Below are 27433 nucleotides of genomic sequence, written 5' to 3' on the forward strand. Positions count from 1 at the left end.
CTGGCTGGCACCACCATCCCCTGGAAAGACTGGAACTGTCTTTTAAAAATTCACCACAGTTTTGCAGAAAGGGAAAGGATGCTGGAACTCTGACCTGGAGAGGATGCTGAAGTGGGGAGAGGTGCAGAAGCAGCAGGAAATTGTTTCCATGAAGTGATGGCATATTTTGTCTGCCCAAGTGTAGGGTGTGGGGAGTGCGTCCTCCATGGATACTCATGAGACAGCTGAGAAACTTTACACACTGAAGCAAAAGGTTGTCTTGACCTCAAGGTTTTGCGGGTTTTTGCATTATCTAAATTTGAAACCTCCTGGCTTGTCATAATCAGAGTCTAACCTAATTTCTGTATCATAATTTCTTAAAATTTGAAAGACTGAGTTTGGTTCTTCAATAAGAGGAGTTCTGCAGGCCCTCTAACAAGTGGGGCAGATGTATTGAAAATGGACCAGTTTAACCTTCCCTACTGGTATCATTAACAGAGGGGAAGCTAACACTGAACTAAAATGTCAACTGGCTACTGCCCTATAAGATTATCTTCACTGATTCCTCCACAAGAAGCCTTCCTTGATCCCAAATTAGGGATGCCACCATGATGTACCCTAGTATGCTGTGCTACCCGATCCATGCGCTCAGAGCATTGTGTGATCATTGCCTCGTTGCTTGTCTGTGTCCCCTAGCAGCGTCTACATTACACGAGGTTGTGATCATGTCTACCCTGTCTACTTATGTATCCCACTGCGAAGCAGAGGGATTCAAGTTACCAACACATTTAAAACAAATAACTCATGCTAGTCAAAAGCTAATTTGGTCAACTATAAATAAATAAAATATTTCTATTAAACACATACTATCCCAAAGAATTTCCTTTCCTGACTACCTTTCTCTCATAGACCACAGGATTGGGGTTGCCCCATGTGAGGCTCTAAGTTCAACCACAAAGAATGTGATAAATCTGTCAAGGCAAACTGGAGTCCATCAATGACGGCTGGGACTGCCACCGAAATTAGTAGCAGGTGCACCAAGGTCATAGAACTATGTTCTTCACATCATATTTAGCAACTTTCACTGGAGAAAGCAAATAACTTTCACAGGAAAGGGACAGAGCCAACACGACATCAGTGACTGGACATCAAACACGGAAACCAAACAGAGAAATGTCGCAAATTCTAAAAATCATCAGATCGGTGATTGAGAAAAAAGTTTTTTGTTTTTTTCTATATTGTTAGAACTCAGAAAAATAGATAGACAAGGGACAAATATTGAGTAAGGATGGAAAAGTATGAATATTAATTGCATTGAGACCATCAAATGTAGAGCCAAGAGATACTGGGCAGGATTCTCCGTTTGTGAGAATTTCTGCAAATGAATGACTGACTGAGCAATTGTCACAGTTCATCCCAAGATTATCGAGCTGCCAAGCACATATAATTAGGAAAAACCCATTCAGATCAGAGAGTGCATCCAAACAATCTCCTTTCTTATCCTGTGAATCATATTATAATCAACATTTCACTGTAATGCCCCAAGTTAAAACACATTCTTCCTTCCCTAGCCGTAAAAAGACACCGCATACTTGAACAGTGTTACAGGGAATGGCTTAGCTGGAGAATAATACATCCTCTAAACAAAGAAGCACTAAATATATGAAAATGAGAAAAATAAAAAAGTTTGTGTTCACTCCCCCCCGCCCCACACTGGGGAAACTCTTCGGTCCAAATAGATGAGGATAAAATAAATCATCCAAAGAGTTACTGGTTGGGTTTTTTTCTCTATTTTTACACTTGTGAGTTCATTTTCTTTCTTTCTTTTTTAAAATAGAAAACAGAGAAGATTGGAGCAGGCAGTGCCTGCAGTTTCTGATGGGAGAAAGCATATGTCTGCTGTCATGTTGGCATCAGCTGTGACAGCCGTGTGGAAGTCAGTTCAGGCCCTTACATCAAAGTTTGTGCCGTGGTAGGGACATTGTTAGAAGTTGAAAAAAGGCAATGTCCATTTGAAGCTCGTCTGTGAACTTTGCATGAACCGCTAGGAATAATGTAGTGTGATGACAAGCCAGTTATACCTTCCACTAAATTTGCTGTCTGGAATGAACTGAAATAGTGTTTGGTTTGTGTAATTACGTCCATCTATCTTTATATTCCAGCGGCATATCGCAAATTGAAAATACTAAAAATTGACTGTTGGTTCTGATATTTAATGATTGCCAAAGACAAGACGATGATTTATTGGTTACTTACCGATGTGACACATTTGCATCTTATTAGACGGAGATTACTATTCCTTAAAATGCGGACGAGGCCTGATCACGTCTGATGGATTGATTTGATTTGCAAATGTAATCAAACTAATAAGAGGGAAAAAATGAGCAATAATGCCTTGTTTTTCAACTGGCAATCACTCCCCTGCCAACAAGGCTGATATCCCTGACTAAGCAGCCTTTACACAGTCTTCCTGTCGCCTCAAATAAACAAAGGGATGCTAAGGGCTTGATGAGAGGATTACAAGCCAAGTATGGATGCCACACAGCAGTGGAGGCCGCACCTTTGTGCCGGGCCGTGGCAGGCAGGCGAGAACAAAAGTTCACAATGGGAGATGACACCCGACCAGAGCCATCTTGAGAGAAGCAGCAGTGGGCATGGGCGCCATCGTCCCATGTCACTTCAAAGGTAGATGCAGGGACCTCTTTTCTTAAAAGCAAGGAACCCCGACTCCCTTGTGCAGGGAGCAGACTTCTGTTCACCAAGGGGCCTCGTTTCTGAGGTTGCTTCCCCCCATCCTGCCACTAGAACTCTAATAGGTTCAGAACAACCACCTATAGATGGTTTGGAAACAGCATGGAAAGCCTCTTGGGCAGTGGCTGGCCTTCACTTCAGTCTGGGGACCAGCACTGAGACACAGAACACAGGATGGGGAGCTGTAAAGAGGGAAACTGAACCCCCTGGCCAGGAGACATGGCTGGCACCCCATGGCGTCACATTCTGAACACTTCTGCTAGGTTCCTGAGCACATGCAATGGAAAAATGAAAACACGGTCCTGAAGGAGCTGCAAAGTGACATGCTTAGAATCAAAATTCAAAAAGTATTTCAGAGTGGCCCAATGACGCCTCATTATCATAAACTTACGACACAGTCTCCTAAGAATGACGCTGGTGGTAAGCCTATCTGTAGATAGTAGGTTCTCATTCTATATTTTGGTTTGGTGCATGATTAAATAGGCGTTGGCTTGCTATAAACATATATCACGCATGGTATTTTCATCGGGGAATTGAATATTGCCAAGTGTTTAGAAAAATGTCAAACTGGGATGTACAGAGCTTATTACCATATTCAGATAGCTCAAATATTCTCATAGCTGATGTTTTGAAGATCACCCATCACCCATTCTCAGCCCATGTAAAATTTATTCAACCCTACCCATATGATATGATCAGATTCAAATGAAAAAATACATAATTTCACTCCGACCATATAAAGTTAGTTGCCTTGGAAGTTTGAATTCAAGTTTCATGGCCAATCCAGGGAGGTTAAAGCCTAAACCCAGACTGAGTATAAATGGGTCAGATAACTGACTGGGTTAATGAAAATCCTTAAATTATGAAGAAGCTTATTTTAACTGAATGGTATATATTGATTTGCCAGAGACATTATTTTCAAAGACAGCATCGGCGTTTACATGACAAGCATAGGCATAGATGCTTCACGTCTATCACATCCCACATACTTGTGCTATCATAGCCTATGTTACCTAGATGCTAAGTTCTGCATCAAGATACTCCATTGAGTGAATGTCTGGCCACTGTGGGCTGTTGGCCATGTTTGCCAACCTTCAGCCCCCGTCGGGGATTTCTCTCTACTGTATCTCCGAGAGTGAAATAGGAGGGTTCTGAGTCAGACCTCTAGATACATAATCCTTCAGGAAGGGGTTTGATCTGACTTATCGAGATATTATATCCCATCTAGAGCAAAGATAAACAAAAAATGGATTTATGGCTAATAATCTGTTGTACATAATTTTTAAAAATATACCGCAATGTTTTATAGAACATTTTCACTGCTAGTTTATCTTCCAGAAATCTATTATCTGTATAAATATATGTACATGTTTGTATGTCTTGTAATAGAACGTGATATAATACAGAAAAGAGGTAAAGTTAAAATAAGTTGTTAATATTTAATCCTATGCATAAACATGTATACAGTTTTCATGGAAAACTGATGGTGACAATGCTAAATGTCAAATTGGTGCCCAACTGGAAGTTAAGAGACCTGAGTTTTAGTCTGAACCAGCTTGTGACTTCAGGTAAGTCCTTCAGCTTTCCTGGTTTTAAGTATCTATATCCATAAGTGAATGTATAATAAAGGAATTTACCATTTATTGAACGCCAACGATTACATGTCAAAGATTGAGCTGGGCACTTAACGTATATTAGCTCATTGAATGGTCCTAGCAACTTCAAAGCAGACATTAGTATCCCCACCTAATATATAAACAAACTAAGTTCATGCAATATAGCAATATCAGAATTGAAACCAAGGCCTCTAACTCCAAAGACTTTATACTGCCCACTACAATATATTATATAGTACCTTCTGTTAAAATGCAAAATACTAGCAAATGATCTCTAAGGTCCATTTGGCTCAATCACCTGAGAATTTTGGGGGGAAAGAGACCTGCCTTTGATATCATTCCATTTATTTGAAAAGGGTAACCCAAAGCTTCCCCCAAGCATGTTTCTCCATAAGCAAGCATATTTGAAAAAGCTTCGAAAACTCCATCACAAAGCACTTTGTCTCAGAATGACAGCAACAGAAATCAATCTGCAACGCCTTTAAGTAATTATCCCATGTTTTCCCACAAAAAATTAACCCGAGTAACAAGCACAGTTGACACAACCTGCTGGAGCGAATTCCACACCAGGTACACAGGATTGTGCTGGAGACACCCAGCCACTGGGTTCTGCCGTGACACAGAAAATCACAAAAATGAGTCCGTCTGGCCCTTCCCTCCTTAATGTGCTGACTCTAGCAGGAGGAGCTCATCCTTCCACGAACCCCAGCTGCTCCTCTCCCTGGCTCCCTCCCCAGCCCAGGCCACCATGTGCCCTGCCACAAACATGCTGACTGGCGGAGGGGGCCCAGCACTTCAGGTAATTAATCCTTTCCTAATGTAGGTTAAGCAGGTGTGAAGCCTCCTCTGTGCGGTGAGGGGGAGCTGCCCTTTGGAGACACCCCTGCGGTTCTGGCATTTAATTGGGCTCCAATGATTCTGACACCAGTTGGCTGTGCTGCCGTCCTGGGCATCCGGTCACCCATAGGCTTTGTCTCAATCCGGCAGAACAAACCAGTCCTTTCTCCTCCTTGGTTTTAAAATATGCACACTTTACAGTTAGGGGTGTGTGTGTGTGTGTGTGTGTGTGTGTGTGTGTGTGTGTGTGTGTGTATGTGTGTGTGTGTGTGACAGAGACAGAAAGCTAGTCACAGAGAGGGACAGATAGGGACAGACAGACAGGAAGAGAGAGAGAGATGAGAAGCATCAATTCTTTGTTGTGGCTCCTTAGTTGTTCATTGATTGCTTTCTCATATGTCCCTTGACTGGGGGGCTACAGCAGAGCGAGTGACCCCTTGCTCAAGCCAGCGACCTTGGGCTTCAAGCCAGTGACCTTTGTGTTCAAGCCAGTGACCATGGGGTTATGTCTATGATCCCATGCTCAGGCAGGATAAGTCTGTGCTCAAGCCGGCAACCTCAGGGTTTCAAACCTGGGTCCTCCACGACCCAGTCTAATGCTCTATCCACTGAGCCACCGCCTGGTCATGTCCGATCTGGCAATGAAGATATAAGTTCCTTATTGGAAGCAAGGCTATGTGATCAATGGAGACTGCTCCAATTTCAGGATTAACAAAGTTGAATTGACCAGGTAGCTCTCAGCATTCCTGAGGGGTGCTATTCATGCATTACATATTTCTTTTCTTTCTTTCACTAATTACAATGTGCTAGTACATTTTAATTCACATAATGATAATATTGAACCGCACTAAAACAGATACAAGTATAAAACAGAAGGTGAATGTTGTCTTTACTTCAAGTTTGTGAACTTTTTTTTTTTTTTTTGTATTTTTCTGAAGCTGGAAACGGGGAGAGACAGTCAGACAGACTCCCGCATGCGCCCGACCGGGATCCACCCGGCACGCCCACCAGGGGCAACGCTCTGCCCACCAGGGGGTGATGCTCTGCCCCTCCGGGGCGTCACTCTGCCGCGACCAGAGCCACTCTAGCGCCTGGGGCAGAGGCCACAGAGCCATCCCCAGCGCCCGGGCCATCTTTGCTCCAATGGAGCCTTGGCTGTGGGAGGGGAAGCAAGAGACAGAGAGGAAGGAGGGGAGGGGGGTGGAGAAGCAAATGGGCGCTTCTCCTATGTGCCCTGGCCAGGAATCGAACCCAGGTCCCCCGCACGCCAGGCCGATGCTCTACCGCTGAGCCAACCGGCCAGGGCCAAGTTTGTGAACTTTGAACAGCATTCCTGACTCTGGTTGTAGGAAAATTAATAACCTGGTTAAAATAAATAAAAAATAAAAGCTGTTGATTGATTCAGAGAAAAAAATCATAGTTTTATTTTTCTGGTAAAAAAGAAACGTTTTTTCTTAAGAGAAATACCAAGGTAGTATAAACAAGTGGAGGTATTATTTCTATTATACAGCTTAAACTTCTTAGAAAGTTTTTTCAATACAAGTGATTTTGGCAGGTTAGATAGGATTTTCTAATAGAATTCTTCTAATTAATATTCATTTATGATGACTGAAAATTGGCCTAAACTGGGAAGGAAGCAGGTTGGTTATAGGGAAGCCATATGTCTGTGGACATACCTAGGACTGGGTTAAGATATGACCTGATTTGTAAAAGGCTACCGATATGGATAGCTTGGTTCACCTTGGACATAGATTTGTCACAATGAAAGGAAAGCAAGTAACACCATATACAGTTAAAGGAAGAGCAGTACCTTGACTATATGGTCTCCGATGTTGGTTTAATAGAAAAATAGGAAAATTCACACTAAACAGAAATGAGGTGGATGCACAGGAAATTCCAGCTAAAGGTGTCGCCTTCTCTTCTCCTTTCTACAGCCTGACTATCCCGCAACAGAGGCGATGCGGCCGTCTCTTAGATCTCAATGTCAGAAAATACTCTCTGCTGTCCCTCACATCGTCCCTTCCTCCCAGATGCCCAAGGGGACTTCAGTTCAACACTCTTTCCCTTCGGCTTCCCCCACACCTGTGCCATTTCTTTTCATACATCAAAACTGTACTTTGTATCCTGGACCTGCTGGAGATTTACTGACAGAACCTTGGCCAACAGGAAGTAGGCTTAGTCACATAAAACACACACACACACACACACACACACACACACACACACAGGGCCAAGATCAATATTCTTGGGGGGAAAGGCATACTGAAGAGTAAAGTTACATGGCTTTTCTATGTACTGAAGTTTGTGATCCAAAATTAATTCAGATGTTCCTTATGGTGAAAAGCTCTATTCTTTATAGCACACACACATGCACACATACTCACGTGCACACATGTGCGAATGCACACACTTGACTACCATGAGCACCAGTGCTCTCAAGTTCATGATTCTCTTCTGTGTGGGATGACTTGAATATTTATTTCTCCAAGTACTTACATTACTTCTCAGCTTCCATGAACTAATTTTGATATGTACAACCCTACAGCACACAGCTATTGTGATCTACAAAAATATAATGTCTTGGACCAGAAATTCCAAGTTTGGCTGAATAACACTGACACCTTCTTTCAAAAACAAAACCCAGTAGTTACCATGTATTTTTCTGAAGAAATCACTTCTCTGCATGTGTGCGTTTAAACAGTGCCTCTACATTGCTCTGTATTCTATGGGAAACTGTTTTTTCTGATGCCTGAAGTCTCCAGCTGCCATAGAATTTATATCTCTTTCCTCTGCTCTTTGTTTTTCAGCCATTTTCCCTGAATGTCAAAGTCAATTTAGTGCATTTCACTTTGCTGAATAAATCAGAGGCGAAATCCTTGCTAAAAGTGAAAATTTGATTTGCTAAAAGGAGCTTAGGGCAACTATTAATCAATATATCCAGAGTGTCAAAGCCAAGGCCAGGATAGACATGCATTCATTTGGAGATTGGCTGAGGCAGATAAAGGGGGGATGCAGGGGGTAAAGTGCCACCAGCTCGCAGGAGGGAGGTGGCACTAGGGTTGACAAGAGGGTCAAAGAGGAGTGAAGGGAGAGATGACACACATTGGAGTCCCATTTCCCTCTTCTCCCTCCAATTCTTTCAGAGGTGGGGAAAAAATTATTGTGAAGGAAGCATTTCAGCATCTCTGGAATACACTAATCATACCAGCTTTCATATAACAATTTTCTCACGAGACATGGAAGCCTTTCTCTGTAACTTGTCAGGTAGCCTTGAGAAGAACCTAAAAGTCAGAAGTAACAGCTCCCTTTACAAACAAAATTGCAGAACATAGAGATACTGCACTTTTGGCCCGGTGCACAGGGGGTCAATATTTTGAAAATCCTCAGGCAGAATTCAGGCTTACTGGAAGATCCTGGGCCTCAGTAAACTGAATGACTGACCTTCCCATTCCAAAGAGCTGAGCAATGACCAAGGTCTTGCTGAAAATGATAACGTTTGAAGACACAACACATATGAAATCTGCAACACTCATGGATACAACATATTTTCAAAAGTATTGAGTAATCTTTCTCTAACTTGAAAGCTATGATTTTAATCTTTTCAAAGGGCAGTTGCAATCCTACCACTCAGTTAAAATTTTCAATGGCTCTGCATTGCCTTCAGTATAAAATGTTATTTCTCAGAATGAAAGTCAAGATTTTTCATGATGGGGCCTATGCCTGCATCTCCAGGCTCACAGTGTGCCTTAACCCCATACTGTTCCTTCCCTCTGTCCATGTGGCTCTGGGCAAGAGAACTATCATAGCCCTCATCTCTGGGTTACAGGTGTCAGCTCACCTCTCTGAGTCACCTGTCACACAGACAGAATCGTGTTGCAACTATGTGTGTACCCTTCATGCACAGTGTCTGACACAGCTCACTAGATGCTTATGCTAGGAAAGAAGGAAAGAAGGAAAAAGAAAAGGAAGGAAGGAAAGAAGGAAAAAATGAAGGAGGGGAGGGAGGAAGGGAGGGAGGGCGAGAAGGAGAAAAAAAGAAAGGAATAAAAGAAGGAAGGAAGGAAGAAAGGAAGGAAGGAAGGAAGGAAGGAAGGAAGGAAGGGAAAAACATTAAATGGTAGAGCTAACATTGTTGATATTTCGTATGGTTGCAAGTCACTAAACTCACTTCTAGTTTCAGTTTACCTATAACTCTCAATCAAATTCCATGCCCAGTGTCCTGGCTGGTTGACTCAGTGGTAGAGCATTGGCCTGGCGTGTCCAAGTCCCAGGTTTGATTCTTAGTCAGGGCACATAGGAGAAGTGACCACCTGCTTCTCCACCCTTCCCTCTCCCAATTTTCTCTCTCTCTCTTTCTTTCTCTCTCTCTCTTCCCCTCCTGCAGCCATGATTCAAACAAAGTTGGCCCTGGGCACTGGGGATGGTTCCATGGCCTCACCTCAGGCACTAAAATAGCTCAGTTACCAAGCAATAGAGCTGCAGCCCAGAAGGGCAGAACATCACACTCTAATGGGCTTGTCAGGTGGAACCCAGTTGGGGTGCATATGGGAGTCTATCTCTGCCTCCCACCAGTCAGTTAATTAAAAAAATTCCATGCCCATTGAATTCGAACAGAGTCGGGGAGGGGAAGCATCCAATTCCAGCAGCCCATTATTAGAGGACTTTTCTAGCCCTTCAGATGAGTAGCAAAGCAGCAATCTCCATGTTTCATCAAGACCTGTGATCAGGGATGCCTAGGACACACTATCCATTAAACATCTTGACTTTTACTGATTTGACAATGTGTTATACATTTCCTTTTTTTTTAATTCATCCCCCTTTCCTTTAATCTTTCATTTTATAAATGCACTGACAAAATTTCAGGATAGGGCCAGTATGTTCCATTCATGGAAATGTAATATGAGAGGCAGGTCAGGAATGTGGAACAAATGACAAAGACCAATGGAGAAGTGGGTGAGGATAGGGAAGAAAGATGTAATGAAGGCCCTCATAGAGTCACTGAAGTTATTCCGTGGGTTTGAGTAACAGCACTAATAGTATAAGTCAAACTTTCTGACTCTCAAGTTGATGACTCATCTCTCAAGTGGGAACAATAAGAATCAAACCTACCCACAGAATCCCAAAGGATTGTTGTGGACAGCAAATGAGAGTTTGTAAAGTGCTTTGTAAACAACAAAGGCACATATATGCATATTCATGTAGATGCAGAAGCATGATCCAGGGTCAAGATCCATGAATATCTTGAAAATTTTCTACAAACAGTGCTAGGTACACAGACACTTCGGTACTTAAATTGCACCCATGATTGCTATGAAATTATGATTCCTCTTTGATTGCAGCTTCACAATGACATGGCCATGTAAGGGTGGCAAATATATTTTGGGGACAACTCATAACTGAGCAGAAGTAATGCTAGAATCAAGGCCACAAGAGCACAGGTGACAGATGGTGACACAGGTCACACAAACAATGGCATTGAGTGGTAAAGAAAGGTCTCTTGAGCACCTTGAACATTTGGGTGTAAGTCTAAGACACTGGAAGACTGTTTGTTAGTCAATACTTTTTCATTTCTGGTAAGGGTGACTGAGGACCAAAAAGGAGTTCTTAGGAGATATTTCGGATTATTTTTTTCACAACAGATTTCCCAACTTACTAGTTCCTATTTCCATATCACAGTTGTAGCTTCAGAAACTGATGGGCATTTGGTTAGTTTTGGTTTGGCCAATGGGAATGGATCATATTATTTAGGACAGAATGACAACAGTATTCGTACAGTGCTCCTCCTGGTTAATGAGCTCCTATTACAATGAATATTTAGCTGGAATGTTTTTTGAAATGGCTTTTATGAATGCTAAGATTTTGAATACCTTGGTTTTAATTGCAACAAATCTATGTGCAGCATCTTAGAAACTAAAGTGGGCCTTGGCCGGTTGGCTCAGTGGTAGAGTATCAGCCAAGCATGTGGAAGTCCTAGGTTTGATTCCTGGTCAGGGCACACAGGAGAAGTGCCTATCTACTTCTCTACCCCTCTCCCTTCTATCTCTCTCTCCCTTCCCCTCCTGCAGCCATGGCTTGAATGGTTTGAGTAAAGTTGGCCCCAGGCACTGAGGATAGCTCCATGGCCTTGCCTCAGGCACTAAAATAGCTCGCTTGCCAAGAAATGGAGCAGTGGCCCCAGATGGGCAGAGCATCGCCTGATAGGGGGCTTGCCAGGTGGATCCTGGTCAGGGTGCATGCGGAAGTCTGTCTCCCTGCCTCCCCTCCTCTCACTTAATAAAAAAAGAAAGAAACTAAAGTAAACACTGAGTATTTTATGTTTAGATCACACTTTATAACTTGTAAATTTATTCTACATATAACTTATGTATGTAATTTACATGTATATTTTTTATTCATTTGATTTTTCATAATATAACTAATGGCTCCAGCAATTAAGTAATTTAAAAAATGATCCAGTTAGTACAACTGAGGCTTTCTGATTTTACTCGGAATCCTTCTACCCTTCTGTATCACAACTACAGGTGCACAAGTATACAACTTACCAGGAACACTGACTACAACCCTCCAAATATTTGGTAATTGAATATACTTAGACCTATAGTAGTATTATTAAGTGCCAGGTCTTTGGTCTTAAATTGGTATTTTCTCCATTTATCTAAAACACTCAAATATTTCATAGTTCTGACATCATTAAGTTCTATGCACAAAAGAAAAAATTAGCCCTGGCCGGTTGGCTCAGCGGTAGAGCGTCGGCCTAGCGTGCGGAGGACCCGGGTTCGATTCCCGGCCAGGGCACACAGGAGAAGCGCCCATTTGCTTCTCCACCCCTCCGCCGCGCTTTCCTCTCTGTCTCTCTCTTCCCCTCCCGCAGCCGAGGCTCCATTGGAGCAAAGATGGCCCGGGCGCTGGGGATGGCTCTGTGGCCTCTGCCTCAGGCGCTAGAGTGGCTCTGGTCGCAACATGGCGATGCCCAGGATGGGCAGAGCATCGCCCCCTGGTGGGCAGAGCATCGCCCCTGGTGGGCGTGCCGGGTGGATCCCGGTCGGGCGCATGCAGGAGTCTGTCTGACTGTCTCTCCCTGTTTCCAGCTTCAGAAAAATAAAAGAAAAAAAAAAAAAAAAAAAAAAAAGAAACAATTAATTCTGAGAAAAGAAGCTATAGTTGCTTTAATTCTTTCGCAGCAAAGTAGAAATCATAACTATGTGTAAATTTAGTTCTGAGATGGGTGGAAGTTGGGAGCTCAGGGGCAATAAACAGTTTTGTGCTGTGCATATTTTAATCAAATAATTAATAAAAAATTATCAAATGCCAATAATATAATCCAAAGCAGAGTGTAATGTGCTATTTATATACAATTCTCATGTCAACAAGGCCTTGTTTCCTACTCATCAAACCATACGCACATACTTGCATACATGGAACCATGCTTTATGTTACAAATAGAATTTTAATCTTATGGTAATTATTTTCACCTGATTTTTTTTTTGTGCTTTTTTTTGTACCTATTACAATCACTTAATGATGCTACCAGTTTAAGATAAGTAATGAGAATTTAAAAATCAAATCTTCCACAACTTTGGTTGAGGGATGATATCATCTTAAAAACCAGTCTCTACATAAAATGCTTTAGATCAAGAAATGTATCTTTAAGTAGTGTGATTAGCAATGACTGTTCAAAAATATTCTCCCCCAGATTAATATCCCAATGTAAAACTAGTTAATCCATGTTCTTTAGAGATTTCTGTCATTTCTTGAAAAGTCTGAATAATTCTGTTGAGAAAAATTTAAAAGCCAAATCAATGAGCAATTTTTGCAATATTCTTCAATTGAAGTTTTCACAAAATACATTTTGGTATAAATGGAAAATACTGGCTTCTATACTTTAGACTTCTGGTTCTAACGTGAATAACTCTATGTATGTTTTATCACATAATTTTCCTTCTGTGGTTTTCTTTAAGAGCTTAATATTTCCTGCTCTCACTTTGTATGAAGCAGGATTATAGGGTTTTGTGTGTGAGTGTGTGTGTGTTTGCTGGCATTACAATAGACACTATTTTAAAAATGTGACTAAGAGCCCCAAACTTGACCAGAGTACTCTTCTTTTGTAGTTAATTATTTAATGTGTCTTGTAAAAAATAAACAAGTCTACCTGAAAATCTGCCATTTTTGATAATGAACACAATTGTCAAAACATGCATTCATTCCCTTAATCATTCAAAAAACTCTCTATCCTCTTAAAGCAAACTGTCTGGTGTGATCCATAAATATATTGAAGCCACTTATATAGGTCAGCTAATATGGGTTATGCTTTTTATAAGCACCGACTGACGAAGCACATTCTATATTTTGTTCGCAAAGTTCCAGTACACAATAATATTTTAATCAACTACAAAGAACAATAACAGATCTGACGGCTGGGCTGATGATCGTCTTATCAGACCCTGTGAAACCTAGCTCTGATATCTGACAGAGCCTCCATTACTTGGCAGCCAATTCTAAAAAAAAAAACAAAAAAAAAACAAACAAAAAATCCAACAATGGCAAGAGAATGAAGTGGAGTGTGCCGGGCCTCCGTATCTACATAAAAGAGATTAGAGGCGACAGCGTTCCATTTTACAGCTCAATCATATTGTGTTAGCATGCGCTTATCCGAGCGCGGACGAAATTGAAAGAGAAATAAAAAAGAGTCAGGCAGATAGGAACCAGAAAAGCGAGGCATGAGCAATTTCTAAGGATATAAAAGGATGCTAATGGCAGGGCCCTGTCATTCTTAAAAAGGGCTATTAGGGCACCGTCATCTGTTCTTGTGCCCTTACGCTGCACCAGCGAAAGTCAAGCATTTTCTAAAGCCCCTGTGTGATCTTCATTTTTTTTTATAGATAAAGTATGCTCATGTTTCATAACAACACATTTTTCCATTTATATAATGTATGAAAGTAAGTTAACTAATTCTATTGGCTAATTAAAGAAAAAGACTCATTCCATATGTATTTTTCAATGTTGTTGTTGAATTCTTTACTTTTTCATGGAGCAAAAGCAAGGGTACAAAATAACACATTCCCAGTGGTGCAGAAAGACCACTGATCTTATCTTAGATGCTAAACTTGATTTTTTGAAAGTGTGTGTCTCTGTGTGTATATGTGTGTGTTTTGTGTGTGATATTTCACACACTGAAAACAGGATAGGCTAAAAGGAGCAATGGCTTAAATTTTAGAATATATATATATATTTTATAAATTTTATATAAATATGTATATATAATTTTTTTTTAAGGTTTCACTGGTGTTACAAAACAAAGAATTCTGCAGAGCAAACTATGACTAGTGAAACCTCAGGCTTATATTCCAGCTCTGACCCCAGTTATTGGGTCTGGGTCATGTTATCAAGAACTAGATTTGACTTTGATCAGGGCAGAAATGTGACTCCCATCTTTATAGTCTCTTTGTCTACACACACCTCTCCCACACTGCAAGCACACTGCTTCTGTGTCCCGCGTCCCCCAACCCAGGCCCGGCTGGCATGCAGAGAGCAAGCATCTTCCCAACTCATCCTCTGAACCCTGCATGGCACACTTATTGTTAAAAAGGTAAAAAAGGAAAGAAAGAAAAGAATTTCAGTTAATTCTTGCTTCGCTAATCTCTTTCTGAAAAGCCAAGATACTCCTGTGCCATCATTTCAAGCACCCTCGGGGTGTCACAAAACCCAGAGCTGTGAATCATCACTCCACAGTGACCCATTCCAGCCCCACCTCTGGAGAGAGAGCCACTTGGGTTGGTCCTCATCAGCTTGAAGCCTTGCTTTCAGGCTGAACACATAATCGTATAGTAATTGTTTCCACCACTGAACTGCTGTTACTCAGAGCTATTTAAAGTTACTGTCTCCACAAAAGTCGCAAGAGCCCCTTTATGGTGACAAGTTCCTTTTGTAAGCTGACATTTCTACTTCGATGCACAACTGGGCCCACAGATGCATCACTGACTTGTTGTGTTTTTTTTTTAACCAGAGAACATTGGAAGGAGATGTCGAGTTTCACTGGTCTTTATTGTGCAATGGCTGTACAATATCCAAACATTGGCTTACCAAATCCCTTTCTCCAGAGAGAAACTGGGGAGTGTTCCCTAGATTAACAGATACTTTGGAGTCACAGTGACACAGCCTTTCGAGCTGCTGTTATTAATAACAATAACATCATTATTACTTTGACACAGAAATATCCTGATTCGACTTCCAGGCAGCGATGCTTAGTATTTGCTTTGAAGGCCCTGGGACACACAGGTGAACTTGAGCACGTGCTTCTTCCCTCTCTCTACCTCAAGTCTCCCTGTCTGTGAATGAAGGACAATCATAATTGATTCCTGGGTTAGAACAATGGTTCTTAGTTGGGGACTGGCATCATTTTGCCCCCCACTCCCACCCCCAGAGGACCTCTGGCAATATCTGAAGACATTTTTGTGTGTCACAATCCAAGGGTACTAGCAAGCAGAAGCAAAGGAGGCTTCTAAGCAGCCTAGGACGAACAGGACAGCTCCCCACAACCGAGGGTCATCTGACTCCAATGATTAATAGTCTCAAGGCTGAGAAACCCTGGGCTAGAATACTGAGAGAGTAATGATACTTTAACTATGTAAATACATATATATGTTTGCATGTATGTATAAAATGGTAAATTCTGTAAATATAAATGAATATGTGTATGTGTATATATACACATACACATTATCTAAAAATGTATCAGCGAACACTTCAACAAATGTTAGTTTTGTTTCTTTTGGCTCGAAAACCCTTCATAACATTTTCCTTCCAGGTAAGTTTATATTTATCATTCAAGCAAATTCTGACTGTTCCCACTGCCCCCATTCCCAAATGTATTACCATCTTACAGAATATCCTTTCTTTCTTTTGGTTTTTCTAAAAATCATACAGATACGATCCCAATCCCAATCCAGTGTCAACTATCCATGGGACCCCATTCTCATCCTCTTTGTCCACGCAGTGGACCCTTGCGTAGGTACTATCTGAAGAACACATTCAAAACTCACCTATTTAACTAGTTTTGACTTAATTTGGGGTGCTTTATTAGCAAACGGTGTAAGACAAAGTAGCTGGTATAATACAGAGTGATGTTTAAATTAGTTTACAATTTGCTTGGCCTCATCTAGAACAGCACTGAACAAAGCCATTCAGAAATGTCAGCTGTGTTCCTAAGCACTGTAACAAATTGTCGCCTGCACGCTGCACACCTAATGACTTCAAATTAGCTTCAGTGCGATATCGCCTGACAGTTCGTTACGACTGTTAGCAACATAGCTGGCGTATCATGACCAATAAATTGGTTTCAGTGTGGGCTGGGAAAGGGACTTCCATCAATTTGATTAAAGAAATTACTGTAGCATTCAAAGCATAAAGACAAACTAGTTTAAGGGGACAGAAATAAGTTAACTGTGCTGGGAAAAAAAACACGGCTCATCGGTCAAAAACTTTCTTAGAAACCCTGTGAAGATCAGAATTCAAGCAAATAAAAAACAATAATCATTCTAGACGACTAAGATTCTCAAAGCTGGTGATTAGGCAGAGGTTTGATGCTGCAGGTTGGGTCAAGAAAATAGTCATAAGCTATTTTAAAATACTACTTGTAAGTTCCCGTGTGAGAAAATTCCTGATGTCACATTCACATTTCTTGTCATAATTTCTGTATAACTTCATGGTAAATGTCTAACTAAACCAGAGCAAAGCTTGTGAATAAGAGTAGTATACAAATAAATAGTATAAATAGCCGCCATGGACAACAAAAATGAGTTATTCTTAAGAAGAAGAATAAAAGGTACTTTAAGACTGTTAAAAAAAGCATTTTTTTTAACATGAATAGAAAATGTAGAAGCATTTTCTTAGGAAAGAGTTCAGAATATTAAAAAAAATAAAGAATTTTCTTTATCTTACATTGGCAATAGTACCTTCATATATTAAAAAATAATTAACAAGAGTTTAAGTTGGTACAGATATAATAAAAAGGTTTATGGTTCTATAAAGATCAGCAAAGCTCTACATTAAGTATGACAAAAACAAACATAAAGGTTAAAAACAGTCCTAATGAGAAAATTTAGAATTTGCCTAAATGTCCATAAACAAGCCTAGGGAATTATTCATAGCAACCTTTTCTTTTTCAATTTTATTTTTTCAAAAAAATGTACCTGGAATATGCTTCGCCCATCCAATGATAACCACCAACTCTCGGTCGGCCAAGTCACACAGTGTAGTGAGGGCTTTGATGTCACTGTCTGGGACAGTAGGGTCAGGCATGGCATAGATCTTCTCCGGCTCAGCCACCAACAAATGTGAAACAATCTTGTTATCTGCAGGATCAGACCAGAGCACTATAAGATCACCAGGAGCATCATCCGTCTTTTACAAACCTCAAAGCATGTTGTTTTGAAAACAAAACAAAACAACAATTCAAATCACCAGCAATATACCCAACATAGTCTACTTATGGTTCAATATATGTACATTAAACAGTGTTCAGGAAAACTCACAGCAAGACATAAGGGGCTTATGAATGAATTCCTTTCTTCTTCTTCTTCTGTTTTTTTTTTTTTTGTTTTTTTTGTTTTTTTTTGTTTTTTGTTTTTTTACTCTACCTGCCTTTGTGGGAATGAAGCATTTGTCCTAGAATGAATTTTATTTTTATAGTAAACAGATAAGAGAAGTAAGATTGTCTGTGGGTTCACTCTTTGATTCTTAAGTGGGATTTGGGGAAGCAGATTAAATAGTATACAACAGCTTTGAAATAAAAATCCACAGTAAACCATCAACATCTAGAATCTAATGTTCAAGGCAAAGTCATTAATTGTCTTAATTCCTTTAAAGTAGAGCAAAGGTCAAAGCCCTTCTGCCTAGGTGAGTTACAAACTACATAACTCTATCTCTGTAGGATGCATTAAATAGGAATTTCTTTGATTTGCCCTCTGCCCACATACCCAGCTAATCTTCCAAATACAGGCAAGACCAGTTTCCAGAAAAATGCCCCTACTTAAACATGACTGCATTTTCTCTTTGGGGTTATCAAATTTCTTTAATCCTCTATTGTCATCTATTGTCTTTAGTTCATTCTCCGGTTCAGGTCGACCTGTCTGAAATCTGTGATATATGCATTTAAAAACCTTCATAAAATAAACACCAGAGACAAACGAAAGGCATTGCATCCAATGTGTTTTATTGCTCAGGGGCATGTGAGGGTTTATGGAAGGGGTCGTAAAGCCTTGCTAACAGAATGATTTTCTCTTGTTGGCCCTATTTTCAATTTCTGTTTGTTGTGTTGGATTTTATACTTTCTGCTAAGAGAGGAGATAGAAATGGGTAAGAATAAACCCCGATATTTCAACATTCTATGTACTCTTTCTCTAGAAAAGTTGGTAATTCAACAGGATTCTGAGTGAGCAAAGCTAAAGTTTCCTAGATCATTTTCCTTTCGGAAGTTTTTCACTTTTTAATCTCGACTGTACCTTCACATTGAAAAGATAGCATTCTTTTCATTCCCTTTAATGTGATAACAAGGAGACTTGTCCAAACTATAATTTGCATTTTATGACATATTTTAAGATTTTATTATCATAGCTGCCACAGGAGTTATATTTATTGCAAATAATCAACAAATAACCATTCACTGGCAGTAATACCCAATTACCATTAAACAAAAGATTTGGGAAAAAATCTTCCCCAATGCTATATTTTCTAGTAAAAAATTAAAGAGATTTCTTTATTTTTTAATTTGCAAGATCTTCAAAGAATGACATCTGTTTCTTGTATTCGCTATAGAAACAACACCCTGTATTTTTAGTTACGCTTGGAAAAGTTTTCAGCTTTCATTGCTCTGACAACGCAACAAAACCTGACAGCAACCACTCGATTCTCAGGATTAGAAGAAAATGCACCGATAAAGGGCAGAGACATGTCATGGAAGGAAATCCTGACTCAAGTTCTTACTTAGTACAGGGAAAATGCCCGCTGTTTCACCCAAGTCAATGGATACTTGACTTTGGGGGTCAGAAAAATTTGGTCAGAGCTTGAAAATTCCCATCATTCTGAAAATGAAATGGCCAGCAACACTGTGTCTAGGTAAATCTTATCTAATGTTTCCCTAATTAGAATCAATAGAACCCAATTTTCATTCTTGGGCTTCTGCGGTCCACAATCAGTCAGGACCCAGAAATCTCCCCAGCCACTTTCTGTGCAAAGCTCACACTCGCTCTCTTGACATTTATCTGACAGGATCTGAAAATTAAGTTTTATAAATGTTTGTTACCAAAATACACTAATTGGATGAACTCAGGAAAATTAACACAGAGGCCTTGAGATAATGAGTAATGATTTATTAGGAGTCCTCTTTATCTCAAACGAAGCTCACAGAAATTGCTGTAATCTTCTTAAAGGTACTTGACAAACCACTTCCCAATTTCTCAGGTTTATGCAGAAAACTGTAGATGTTCCTTTATCATGGGCTGAGGCCGCATGTCTGTCTGTTGTTGTTTTCTCTCTCAGTAAAGGAAAGTATCAGTGGTTTTAGTCAACGTTTGCATAAAATGAATGAGAAACGGGCACTTTGTGTCATATTGGATCCAGAAAAACTAAACCTCTAATGAAATTAAGCATTAGTGTTTATTGCATTTTATTGTATTATCAGAAAGTTTTTTATGATAATGTGCAAAATCTGCTTAAATGCAGTCCTAGATCGTGTTTGCAAAATGCCAAACAGCTTATGCTGGCTGAGGATGAGATGCCAGATTGGACAATTGAAGGTATAATCAACATAATGTTTTTTGGAAAGGCAAAAGGAAACTATGCCATATGTTCACTTAAGCTTTAATTTTATGTAAAACTGGTTGTTTTTCCTTTGACATCGCTAAAATGTCCTTTTGTTTACTGTGCGGGATCTGTTTTACTTATTTAACCAATCCCCATATGCTCACAGTATGGTGCACAGCAGCGACCCCTCCCGGAGAATCTGAATTAGAAGCGGACACTTTTTCTCTTCCCTTGAAAGCAGATTAAAAAAATAATAATAATAACCTTGTGTTTTCTAGACCTGCTTTGGACGTTGCTTCTCCTGGGAAGGGCTGGTTGTGTCTTCTGAGACAAAGACAGTTGAATGTGAGAACTGTTTCCACGAGGACACTTCTCAGTGTCTAATATGGACTCATTGCATAAAGAACTCAGAAAAGGTAGGTCTGTTGCACTTCAACTATGAACTGACTTTTCCAGAAATGGGATGCAGTTACTGCCTCAATCTATATTCCAGCTCCTTTTAGTTAACGGCAAAGAGAATGAGGCTTGCGTCTCAGCAATGTACTGTCATCCTTTCCAATTGCTACCTGGTGTTATAACACTGTGGACTCTTTAAAAACAATTCATGATGCCCATAAGGGCATCTGAGATGGAACCATCAACCTATGCTAGTTATTAGTAGGGCCCATTCTTGCTCTAATCTATTGCTAGCTAGTGTGTTAACCTTCTCTAGCTCCAAATTAATGAGGCTCCTAATGTATTTTCATTGGGAGGTTGAGCAGTCAAACTCATTTAGTTAGTGAAAACTATGAAAATCACTTTCTTGTGAAATCTGAAACTAACAGCTCCAATGAGCTAATGATTGCAGTATGATCCATTTTATGTACCTTTGAAAATAAAGATAAGCAGTAGATGTAAAATCCGCATTGCATAAGCTATGCCTTAATATGCTGTGCCTCCACAAAATGACTAGGTGGGAGAAGGCAGGGAGAAGGAAACCATGGGAAAGAAAAAGGTAATTAGCTGAGCTGCTGTTGTTCCTCAAAGGCAATCCTTGGGAATGGAGCCATGACCCCCCCAACAAAGACAAGCCGACTTGGAGTCGGTTGGGATGAGCATGCCAAACCGGATACACATAGAGTCAACAGGGAGGATTCTGTGTGCTGGGAAGCCAGACACGTCCTCTGTACTTACATGGCTTTTTGGCTGGCTGAACCAGCTGAGGGTTCAGGTATGGGCTGTTCTCCGCATCTATTCTGCGCTTGTACTTCTGCCGACCTCCACGTACTCTGTCAAGACGCACCCCTGTGAGCAAAGACAGTCACTGGCTTACTATCAATGTAGATATCTTCAAAACAAATAGAATGCCAGAGAGTATCACCCATGGGTGCCAAGGAGACAGGAAGTAGCACAGAGAATGGTCCAGTGGTATGAGAGGGATAGAAAAAAGTGGTGGCTAAACCGAGATGACTGGTGGTTGGAAACCAAATCTGGCAGAGGATGATAAACCTGATAGACATTTTATGCAAGGCCATCAAAGTCACCTTTATGCAACAAAGAAAAGGCATGATTTCCTGTAAATTAATACAAAGAGATTGTTTTTCAAATTAAAGACAATGGCAATTTGTTGCTTCTTTATCAGTTACCACTGAAAGTTCAATGTGTATGATTGGGTAGACCAGTAGACCATTTTTCCAACCCTGTCATCTATCAGGGGTTTCAATATGGACCTGTGGAACTGAACTATATTGAAAACCCCTACACGCTATGGGGACGCAAGGATTTGTCCCATATTGTCACATTCCATATGAACTTGTCTCTGAAGGAGAATGTTATTTACATTTTGAGACTTGTTTGTATTTTCTTTCAAATGAAAAAAAAAAGTGGGAGTAAGTTTGGAGACTGAACACAGGATAGAAAGAGGTGCTTCCTGAGAGAATTCAGGTGAAGATATCAAAGAAAGGGCATGTTGAGTAGGGCAAAGCTAAAGGGTGAAGTTACAGACACACAGCAAAAGTTGATGGGCTTCTGTAAAACTTCCTTCCAAAGAGTGATGGGTTGGGTCAAGATTTGGGAGTTTTTGCTGGTCATGGATTTAAAAGATCAAGGAAAGAGGAAAAAAGAAAGGGATTAGTCCTGGCCTGTAGGCTCAGTGGTAGAGTGTTGGCCCGGTGTGTGGATGTATCAGGTTCGATTTCCAGTCAGGACACACAGGAGAAGCTCCCATCTACTTCTCCACTCTGCCCTAACTTCTCTCTCTCTCTCTCTCTCTTTCTTCCCCTCCTGCAGCCATGGCTTAATTAGGGCGAGATGGCACTGTGTGCTGAGGATGGCTCCACGGCCTTTGCGTCAGCTGCTAAGAAGATCTTGGTTGCTGAGCAATGGAACAATGCCCCAGATGAGCAGAGTATCGCCACCTAGTGGGCTTGCTGGATGGATCCCAGTCGGGTGCTTGCAGGAGTCTGTCTCTGTCTCTCCTCCTCTCACTAAATAAATAAATAAAATTTAAAAAGGGATTAAAAATAATGTTTTTTATTTTATATGGGGAGTGGCAGGGAAGATCTTGTTAACAGCCTGTTTCCCAGTGTGAAATTGTTAAGTTAAGGACAGGACCATATCAACCTTGATCAAACAAAGCACCATTACTTGGGAGTGAGAGTGAGGTGTGAGCCTCTTTGCATGGTACTAATTGATGAAACAGTTTACCAGTATCCGTTAATAAATTCAACTATAATATGTAGAATGCACTGAACACATTTTGGCATTTTCAAACTGTGTACAAAACAGACTTGGTTTAATAACATCATCAGTATTATTGTTTTACTGAAGGGCCTCTCAGAGCCTTTAATATGCAAATAGCTTCAGTAAAATTCTCAGAGGGAAAGATCATCTATGCCATGTTTTGCAAATCAATTTAACCAAGGATTCATTTTTTGGAATATTATTAATATCATGTGACATGCAAGTTGTAAGTTATTTGAGGTATAGGAAACAGTGTGGAACAGCTGACATATCTCTTTGTGAATCCTGAAAATAAATAGATGTACTCAAATGATTAGGATTATTATTAAACCACAAAATAAAGAAAATCACAAGTTTTCATATGATCTTAATAAAAAATACTACTTTAAAGTTTGAATATCTTTTAATGAAACACTCAAACATATACTGGTTTCTAGATAAAGCTGGTAATACCATTCTGAAACATCAAAGGAAAGTTTAAATAAAAGCAGGAGCCCTGGCCGGTTGGCTCAGCGGTAGAGCATCGACCTAGCATGTGAGGGACCCGGGTTCGATTCCCGGCCAGGGCACATGGGAGAAGCGCCCATTTGCTTCTCCACCCCCCTCTCCTTCCTCTCTGTCTCTCTCTTCCCCTCCCGCAGCCGAGGCTCCATTGGAGCAAAGATGGCCTGGGCGCTGGGGATGGCTCCTTGGCCTCTGCCCCAGGCGCTAGAGTGGCTCTGGTCACGGCAGAGCGACGCCCCGGAGGGGCAGAGCATCGCCCCCTGGTGGGCAGAGCATTGCCCCTGGTGGGAGTGCCGGGTGGATCCCGGTGGGGCGCATGCCGGAGTCTGTCTGACTTTCTCTCCCCGTTTCCAGCTTCAGAAAAATACAAAAAATAAATAAATAAATAAGTAAGTAAGTAAGTAAGTAAATAAATAAATAAATAAATAAAAGCAGGAGACAATTTCAAGAGCAATTAAGTAGGTTTAGAAAAATAAATATAAAAAAACCATCTAAATACACTAAGTATTCACTGAAAATAGTGCATGTCACAAAAAAGCCATATGCAATAACATAACAAATTATTCATAAATAGTATATTAAGATTATGTTTAAAAAAATAAAGCATAATTTATAAGTCATAATGGTTGAGTTTTTTTATGACTCTTTTGTTAACTAGCTCTGTAAACTTTGATGAGTTACTTAACTTATTTGCTTTTCCAAGTATAAGACAGATAGAAAGACAATACCCTCCCCAATGTTTTGCTGCAATGATCTAATGTTATATTATCATATTAACATATTTGGGTATTATGCAAATGTATTACTAAATATATTGCTAACAAAAATTAGGGGATATTTCAAAATGAATATGAAGTGATACAATGTCCCCTAATTTTTGTGCAGTAGATTTTATAAACTTCAAAATGCCAATGAAAATAAGAAAGCTGTCATCATACCATAATTTAGTTAAACTATTACTATATTATTTTATTTAAATATGTTTTACATCATGTATATTTATTGAAAATCTGTCCCCATGGAGTTTGACAATCTACCCTGCTTTGGTTCTTGAGGTATGATGGAATGGTGAGATAATTTAAAAAAATATGAGCCAAATAATATACTATTTGATGTCTAAGTGATTTACAGAAATATTTGCTATCCTATTCTTTTTACTACTCATCCTTGTCACTAATAATATCATTTATGTATGTGATGATTTTAGAATAGACACAGAAACTCATCCAAATTCCGTCCAAAAGAATAACGCTTTCATGATTTTAGCTATAAGCACACACAGTACAAATCTGAGTAGAGAACTGATAATTATCCCATTAATGTGATGCATGTAAAACTCTTAAAACTAATTATTTTAACAGAAACAAACAAAAAATAGCAATATTTACCATGAGGACCCAAGAAAACCAGATTTGCCATTAACAAACATCAGTGTAGTCCAAACACTTCCACCGGAGGTGATGAACCCTGCCTCTTGACATCTTGAGCATCAACTACAAATAATTTTCTGTGTTGACGCCACTTGTAAGCCAGTTCAAAATATTTAAAAATAAGATTCCTCCCTTGAAATAGGATTTGTTCAATATTTGACAGGACTTGAAGTTAATTAAGGCAACTGGATTTTTCTGTTCATGTGGAGCCTGCCATTATCCATTTTTTTTTAATATAAGATTTTAATACTTGGCATTACCTACCAAGTAGAACGTGTCCTAATTGCTGCTGCTTCCCAGACCCAGCACATGCCGACATCGCCACGAGGGAATTGCAAATCTCATGTGTTGTCAGAATTTACAAAATTGAGGCAGCGAGAACAGGGCAGGGAGGGGAAGAATATACTGGGAGGCAAATAAACTCCGAAAGCAGTAAAGCAGTTCAGCACCTGGGTTTCTTAGGTCAGCTAATTTTCAGTCTGCATTTTGTGCCCAAATGCAAATTTTTTATATTATATAGTCCAAAGTCAAAAGTATGTTTTCCCATTTTTAATGGTACAAAGTTGAGGCATTTCGTAGGATAACAAGAGAGTTTCCCTTCAGAGAATTCCACAGGACACCCTAGCCAACTTCCCTAAATTAAAAACACGTCCTTTATAATATTCCCAAACAGAGGTTTGCTAAATACGTGAATTACAAAGGCCCACAGAATACTTAAGGAAGACACAAAGAGTCACATGAGAGTTCAAAGTCTTTTTAAAAAAAAGATAATGACATTAACAATTATGAAATCAATAGTTGTATTTAAGAAATGTTTTCAAACGTGGTTTATGATTGGTCATCGGGAATGAGCAAGACTAGAAAAGAGCAAGACTCAACCAACAAGGTGAAGAGGGTGAGAACATTCTCCTCCATGACGAGTCTTCTTGATACTCTAGCTCCCTGTCCTAGGTAAGGAAACCTCAGTCTTCGAAGTACCTAGCGGCACCTTGGAATGCCCCTGAGGTTTCTGGGAGGGAAACTTCATGAACAGGGAATGAAGAAATCCCTCTGAGGAGCCACAGGAAAAGAAGCAGAGGCAGATAGATGAACAGCACCAGACACCACAGGAGAAATTCTAGTGGTCATCTCTGATGGAGTTCTCCTTCAGGACAGTGTCCTGACAGAGTGTGCCAGTTTAACCTACCATTGTTGTGCATATCCACTGGCTTCCTTAGGAAGGGGATGAGTGACAATGTTGTGTGTATTCACACACACACACACCCCAGGGCGAATCTAGTCATATTAAATTTTTGAGGAACACATAAGACAATATAGCAGCCAATCCCTAGAAAGCTTTTCTACCATTGACTCTTCACAACCTAAGTCTGCATTGTTAATTGAATGACTCAGGTTCTACATGAATGAAGTGCCTTAAGATAAACCAAGAGATGAGCCAGTTACTAGCAGTCACAGGTTGGGAAGAACTTACAATATTTCAGGCAAAGGTTTGATGCTGTGCATGTATCAATGTGTTTAATCCTACAGCAGCCCTCATGAGGTGAGGGCTGTTATTATACCTTTCCACAAATAAGAAAAACAGAAATAGCAGGAGGGGGAGATTGGAAGAGGGGAGCAGGAAGGGGAGAGTAAAGGGGAAAAGAGAGATTGATTTGTTGTCCCATTTATTTATGCATTCATTGGTTGATTCTTTTATGTGCTCTGACCGGGGATCAAATCTGCAACCTTGGCATATTGGGACAATGCTCCAGTCAACTGAGCTACCCGACCAGTGCTAATCCCACATTCTTAAGCATCATGTTCTACTGCTTCTCTGCTATTACATTCTTTTTTTTTTAAAGTGAGAGGTGGGAGGCAGGTGGGAGACAGACTCCCTCCCGAATGCACCCCAACTGGGATCCACCTGGCAGGCCCCCACCAGACAATGCTCTTCCTATCTGAGCTGCTCCTCCATTGCTCAGCAACTGAGCTATTTTAGCACCTGAGGTGAGGCCATGGAGCCATCCTCAGCACCCTGGGGTAACTTTGCTCAAACCACTCAAGCATGGCTGCAGGAGGGGAAGAGAGAGGGTAGGGTAGGGTGGGAGTGGGGGAGGGGTGGAGAAGCAGATTCTTGCTTCTCCTGTATGTTCTGACTGGGAATCGAACTGGGACTTCCACATGCTGGGCCAGCACTCTACCACTGAGCCAACCGGCCAGGGCCAATTAAATTCTAATTTTGAGGAAGAGCATTTAGTATGTACTCCAAAAGCAGAGGCACAAGCAGGTAAGACCAAATTATTGTGGTGGACAATATTCACAACCCGCTATGAAGGTACATGCAAAGAGGTCAACAGAAGGATGAACTCATAGGGGTAAATAAATGACTACTTTTAATCAGTCGAAAGGCCAGTCATTTTGCATGTATCCCCTCCTAAGATGACTTCACTTAGGCAAGTTTTTGTCAATCTGGCTGAGGCTGGCCAGAAGCGATGAACAGATTCAGTCAGTCTAATTTTCCACTGAGGCAGGAACCCAGACGTATGAATGTCCTCGCTCCTTGCTTCTCCTTAAAATATTCCTGCAATTTAGACATGGCCTGTCTTGCCCAGGCCCCAGAAGCAGGGCAGCATTCTGGCTGAATTTTACAGTCCAGAAGGGTGACCCAGGCTTTTCCATAGACATCCCTGGACAATGGGTACATGTCCTCCTGCTGGGATATCAAGACAATTCAGGAACTTGGGGGACTGTTTGATTATATGTGGAAACATGGTAAGATGTGCTGAACTAATAGGGGAAAAATCACACAGGGAGAGA

General features: G+C 40.5%; 1 protein-coding gene across 27 annotated transcripts in view; it reads right to left on the minus strand.

Moving 5' to 3' along the window:
• Positions 1-27433, minus strand: part of ESRRG (estrogen related receptor gamma) — a 548848-nt gene that overhangs the window by 40763 nt on the left and 480652 nt on the right. For all 27 annotated transcript variants that reach the window (XM_066380024.1, XM_066379967.1, XM_066380016.1 and 24 more), the window contains 2 exons: positions 21156-21266; positions 17372-17533 (listed from right to left, as the gene is read on the minus strand). In XM_066380024.1, the coding sequence (XP_066236121.1) occupies positions 17372-17533; positions 21156-21266 (273 nt within the window). The remainder of the gene's footprint in view (positions 1-17371; positions 17534-21155; positions 21267-27433) is intronic.

This window comes from Saccopteryx leptura, chromosome 1 (assembly GCF_036850995.1).
Source record: "Saccopteryx leptura isolate mSacLep1 chromosome 1, mSacLep1_pri_phased_curated, whole genome shotgun sequence".
Classification (NCBI taxonomy): Eukaryota; Metazoa; Chordata; class Mammalia; order Chiroptera; family Emballonuridae; genus Saccopteryx; species Saccopteryx leptura.